The sequence below is a fragment of the Caretta caretta genome, chromosome 9 (assembly GCF_965140235.1).
Source record: "Caretta caretta isolate rCarCar2 chromosome 9, rCarCar1.hap1, whole genome shotgun sequence".
Lineage (NCBI taxonomy): Eukaryota > Metazoa > Chordata > Testudines > Cheloniidae > Caretta > Caretta caretta.
In genome coordinates, this window is record NC_134214.1 from 22,710,919 (window position 1) to 22,716,918 (window position 6,000).

Sequence of the window (6,000 nt, forward strand, 5' to 3'; positions counted from 1 at the left end):
GGAAAGAAGACGTGCATGTGCTGTGTCTCTGGAGATGCAAGGCCAGTCTCCTTAGCCTGATCTGATCTACAGAAAGCAGTGTTACTGCAATACTTACAAGGAGTGCAGCGTGTCTGTGTGAGACAGTACGGCACCCAAAGTGCAACTTCCAACATTGGAACCACAGTGCAATTCTATAACACAGATTACGCTTCCATGAAATCCCTTGCATAGGGATCAGTGTTTGTAGCAGCTAAACAAAGAGGACCTATGTGCTCATCCTCCAGGCGGGAGGCAAGGTGCTACGCCAAGTACAGGTAGTGTAATGGGAGGAGCCTGGTTTGGAGAAAGCGTGGTCAAAGCACTAATACTAGATAAAGGGGAAGAGTAGGTCCAAGACAGATAATATTTGTTTGTTTTTTTAGGGCACTGGCTCCAATTAACATTTTTTCTTAAATGTAAGTGCTAAAATTATTACGAATGGCAATGATCCAAAAATCTTTCAGGGTAACACCTCATTTAAGCAAGCACCCAACTAGAAAGAAAGAGTTCCTACATTTGCTGCTGCTGCTTAGTTAGAGATGGTTTTCTGTAAGCGTGAGTGACCAAAAGTAAGAGTACATCAGTTTACATTGCTAAGATCATCATCATAACAATAAAGGAGAGAAACAACTTAAAAAAAAAAAAAAAGCTTAGTTTCTGAATAAGCCACTATCAATTACAAGACCACCTAAAAAGCCCTGGGATTAGTGATTTTATTCCCACACCCTCTACATGCTGCTGTTATTAGCTCACCCTTAGTTCCAAGTCTGGTCTTTTAAAAATATACTGTGTGGTAGCTGTCATTCTACCAGACTGTACTAATTACAATATCTAATAACCACAAGATTTTTCAAAAATCATCTGTAATATTCAACGAATGATTCATTCAACGTCATTTCAAAACATAGTAAGTATGATATAAAGTCCTAGATGCCTAACTAGAAGGCCAATGCTGCAAGTAGTCAGCGCCCTCTCTTCAGCTGATATCAGTAAGAAGTGAGGTTGCAGAGCACCCTACAGAATCAAGCCCTAGGAAAGTGAAGTTATAAAGTGGAGGTTAACAGAGCATACATCAGTCTTACTGTCTATCATAAAGCAGTATTTGACTGTACCTTCAATGGTTTTAGAGAAAAGTTTAGGGAATGTCATACCATCTTTTAATTTACATATTATAAAAACGATTCTTAATTAATGGGATTTCATATCTCCCTGAACAGAATGCTGTACACCCAAACCACCATTGACACCTGCTTATTGGAGAATAAATATGTGCTAGTTTCTTTTTCTTCCAGAAAGATTCAAAAATTATTACTTTGTATACTAAACCATATAGTATGAGATTTCACAATATACTGTATTTGTCCTTCCAAATAGTTATATAATAGAAGTAGTTTCCACCTTGACTGTGGTTCTTAAATCTCTGGAGTACTAGGTTCCAGTTCTGGGTCAGGTTACAAGCAAAAACGTGTTTGATGTTTTCATTCTGGCTGTTAGGGGATTTTGTTCAGCTCTCACACAAAAATAAATAAAATAAAATAAATTGCCATTACTCTGTGTGACAGTCTCTGCTCAACAGCAGCCCAGGACTGGAAAACCACTGCTCTGGCCAGTTAGGAGTGTAGTTCATTGGCAGAGCTGTATAGGGAAGCCAACGCCACTTAATCTCTCAAAGAATAGGCACCTAAATTCACACACATACATACGCTCACACACATAAAGACAACTTTCACAGAATATATAAAATCCTCAACAAGGCTAGGTCATACTTAAAATAAAATGACATCAGCATCTCTTATTGCTGAAACTAAAAGCCATTGTATTATTTTGTTACAGTTGCAACAACAACAGAATACAAGCAAAATGTTGTTCATTAGCTTCATACTTTCTAAAATCTGTTCAAAATAAAATATAGACATTAGGACAGTTACCAGGAGATATTTTTTCCTAACACTGTAATAACTTTGTGTCTAGCAATGATAATTTTTGGTTGCTGCTTAAAGATATTTGCTGAATGCTGATGAAAAGAATAGCTATGAAAATCTGCTATACAGCAGTGATTAAAGGAAACACATTTGAAACAAAGTGGGGGTCTTATAACCAGGTTCTACAAGGCAAAGAAAGCATCCTCTTCCTTCTTTTAGTATCAGCTATCCCAATTACTCTGAGAAACGCTGTTAGTTGTCCTCATGCTGTAAAGTCAAAGTGCAGGCATCCAATTTCCAGTAGCCTGAGGCCCTGTATACTCAAACCACACCCCAAGGCAAGGTACCATGGTGTAATGTTACAAGCATGGTGTAATGTTGCCACATACTTTAGCTAAGTTAAAGTATGCAATCCTTCTTGCCTAAGGTACAGATTTAAATGCTTGGGTTGAAATTGTTGCTATACCTCAAAATAAAGCAAACAGGAAACCACCCTTCAATAAGAAGATACTGACTCTTTTCACTGGGCCAGGTCCATATTGGGAAGTATGGTTGGCACCTGACCAAAAGGATCAATGGGGAAAGAAGATACTTTCATATCTGGGGAGGGGGGCTTTGTTTGTGCATTCTCTTGGGAAGCAGAGAAGCACCAAGTCAGAAAACTCCTTCTCCTATAAACCATCCTAAAGTGAGTCTTTATATTGCAAAAAGAGTAAGTAAATAAGGCAGAGCGCATTAGATTACCTTTTGCTTTTAACTTGTGAATTTTCCCTGTGCTAAGAGGGAGGTTTATCCCTGTTTTTTGTAACTTTAAAGTTTTGCCTAGAGGGCAATCCTCTGTGTTTTGAATCTGATTACCCTGTAAAGTTACGTTCCATCCTGATTTTACAGAGGTGCTTCTTTTACTTTTATTTTCTTTATAATAAAGTTCTGTTTTTTTAAGAATCTGGTTTACCTATTTGGTTGGTATATTATTCTCAAGGAAAAGGGTGTAGGTCTTGGGGGGATATTTTGGGGGAATAGGAATTCCAAGTGGTCCTTTCCCTGATTCTTTGTCTAAATCACTTGGGGGTGGCAGCGTACCGTCCAAGGACAAAGGATTTGTGCCTTGGGGAGGTTTTTAACCTAAGCTGGTAGAAATAAGTTTAGGGAGCTTTCCTGAAGGTCCCCACATCTGTACCTTAGAGTTCAGAGTGGGGAGGGAACCCTGACATCAGTAGTTCTCAACAGGTGTCTGGGGGGTCCACGAGCAGGTTTTGGGGGGCCGCCAAGCACCGCCAGCATTAGACTTGTTGGGGCCCAGGATAGAAAGCTGAAGCCCCACTGTATAGAGCTGAAGCCCTGAATCCAAACTCGCCACCTGGGGCTGAAGCTGAAGCCTGAGCAACTTAGCTTTGCAGGGCCCCTGTGGTGTGGAGCCCAGGCAACTATTTGGCTTGCTACCCCCTAATGCCAGCTCTGGCTTCTATATAAACCAGTTATTGTGGCACGGGAAGGGGGGGACAGGCGTGGAGTTTTTATAGAAAAGGGTTGAGAACCCTTGTACTAGATGGCCTAAGACTCCTGCTTATGTTAATTCCACCCACTCCTGCTCCTGATGCCACCCACGTTGTCTAGCTTTCCTGTATCCAGCCAGGTGCCTGTCTGATAAGAAACAGGAAGTGCCACTGAGCCCCACCAAAATCTCAGCAATCACAATATGTTACAAATGGCCACTGAGTCACCAGCTTGCTCTGTTCCACAGAGGCACCCCTGACTCCCTGATCCTCAGGCCAGGGGCGGGCAGATCAGAGGCAAGCTATTCCTTCCACCGCTGAACAAATGAAAGACGCTGGAGAAAGACACAAATTCTTTGCAGATCTGCAAGAAAGGGGACAGATCTAGATTCACACACAATGAAGCTTCTTACCAGCAACAATGCTGCATTCAGTAAGTTGCCCTCCCAGGTCGGAAGGGTGAAAAAACCCGTCACAATTAAAGGGCAACAGCGATTTGCTCAATTACCATCTATGGCAATGCTCCGTACGGATCTCTGCGAGGGACGTGTGACTCACTGCCTAGTAACATATCTTGTCACCATAAGTAATTCCCTTTACTCTGACTCGCCTTCCCTCGCTCCCTCCCCAAAGCCACAGACCTTGCAGATAACGGGGACCAACTTACTGAGGTGTAGTTTGTTTTCTGGCTCTGGTTTCGTACCTCCTGTTCCTGAAACTGTAACCCTGCCAGGTGTCTCTCCAAAGCCTCCCAGTCCATAGTCGGGAGCGGGGGCTCCTGCTCTTTCAGCCACGTGCCCCCCGCGGAGCTGTCCAAGGGGTGCCCGGGGGCGACCCCCCCTCCACCGCGGAGCCTCCCCACAGCCGGCTGGGCTTTCTGGAGATGGGCTTTGCGCCCGCCCGCCCCGCGGTGCCCCGTCCTGCGGCCGGGGGGCACCACGTTGCCGTTCTGCCGGAGGTCCTGGGGCGGGAGCGGGCGGTGGGGCGGGGGGTTGCCGTTGGGGGCGGGGGGCGGCATGGTGGGGTTGGCGCCGCTGGTGCTTCTCACATCCTCCAGCTCCTCCGCCAAACTCCTTCGCTTGGCAGCCGTGGCATCGCAGCCGGCGGTGCAGAGCCGGTCCTCCTCCCACGCGGCAGTGCCCTTCCTTCCGTACCCCAGGTAACCCTCCTCCTCCTCCGAGTCCTCCAGGGCCGCCGAGTCCAGGCTGCTGGGGGAGGGGGAGGATTTGCACTCCGAGCAAGGGGTGACTTTGCTGGAGCCGGACTCGGAGCTGGAGCGGCTGCTGCACGCGTCGCTTCCTAAATCCATCCCATCCTCGCGGTAATCCTGAGGGGGAGAGAAGGAAACACGCAGCGGATTAGAGAGCAGGAACCAGCCGCCTCCCGTCTGGCCGCCGCCCGCGGGAAGCGCATCGCCTGCGGGCACAGAAAGCCCGGCCACGGATGTGCCCCCCCAGCGAGCGCCGCGTCCCGATTTGCACCGGGGGCGGGGGGCTGCTCTGGGGGCTCTCGCCTCGCCCCGCCCCCCCCTCCCCGGGCCGGGGGCTTCCCCGACTCTCCCAAAGTTTCCTGCCACCTCCCCCGCGCTCCGGCCAGGGGAAGCATCTGCGCCCGCTTTGGGGGAGCGGATCTCCGGACCCGGCGCGCTCACCCCCAGGCAGAGGAGGGGCAGACGCCTTCGCTAGGGCTCCATGGTGTGGTCAGGAGGCGGCTGGCCCCATAGCGCGGCGGCTGCAACTTCCCGGCTGCCGCGTCCAGCTGCTGAGCCGGGGGCCCGCCGGCAGCGCAGCGCAGCGCAGCCAAACGGGGGGTGCGGGAGGGAGCTCGGCCGGCAGCCGTGGCATGAAGTCCCGTCCCCACGCTGCCGGCGTAAGAAGCAACGGGGAGGCTGGTGCTCACACCGCCCCCTGCGGTACAGCTGGGCAAGACGCAGAGCTGCAGCTCATGCGGGGACTGGGGAGGGGGAGCCCCTGTGGAATGGCTGTTTCTCTTTTTACTACCCCTTCCCAGGCAGAGCCCGTGAGGGCTGCACCCTCTCCCCTCTAACGCTGTGCCCACGAGAGCCTGGCCCGCCAACAATAAGCTGCACTCAGGTAAGGCACGGTCACAAATTCCTTTCTTGTCTTTTGTGTGTGTGTGTGCAAGAAGAAACACATTGTGATCCTATGAACTTTGGAGCAGCTTCTGATAGATAGACTGCGAGCGGGCAGGAATCCAACCACCCCTTCAACTCTCATTCATTTGCTTTCTTTTTCGGGCCCTCCAGCATGCACAGTTTGAACTGCCTGCAGCCATGAAATTAAGTCTATTATTACAAAAGCCACACAAAGAGTTTGCAGCAAATGAGGACTAAGGCTATATAATACCAGTCTCTACCTGTACCAACCTGTGCAAGTAGCTCAGCACACTTTGCAATCACACCTCTGTCTCAAATGTACAAGGTTTCTTTGAATAATTTTAAGGAATGTTTTGAAGCAATTAATGCCTGACTTACATTATTACACGCTGCTATGTAACACAGAAGCTGTACCTTAGTGCACCCACCTAAGCAATGTCATATT

At 48.4% G+C, this 6,000-nt stretch overlaps 1 protein-coding gene across 2 annotated transcripts in view; it reads right to left on the reverse strand.

The window, feature by feature from the left end:
• SCHIP1 (schwannomin interacting protein 1) overlaps nt 1–5,299 on the reverse strand; it is a 121,020-nt gene extending 115,721 nt beyond the window's left edge. Inside the window, exons 1-2 of one of the 2 annotated variants that reach the window (XM_048862784.2) lie at nt 5,091–5,299; nt 4,107–4,766 (exon numbers count right to left, since the gene is read on the reverse strand). In XM_048862784.2, the coding sequence (XP_048718741.1) occupies nt 4,107–4,748 (642 nt within the window). In that variant the 5' untranslated portion in view covers nt 4,749–4,766; nt 5,091–5,299. Of the gene's footprint in view, nt 1–4,106; nt 4,767–5,090 lie in introns of those variants that run through there. The other variant, XM_048862782.2, reaches the window with a different exon arrangement.
• Nucleotides 5,300–6,000: the final 701 nt, after the last annotated feature.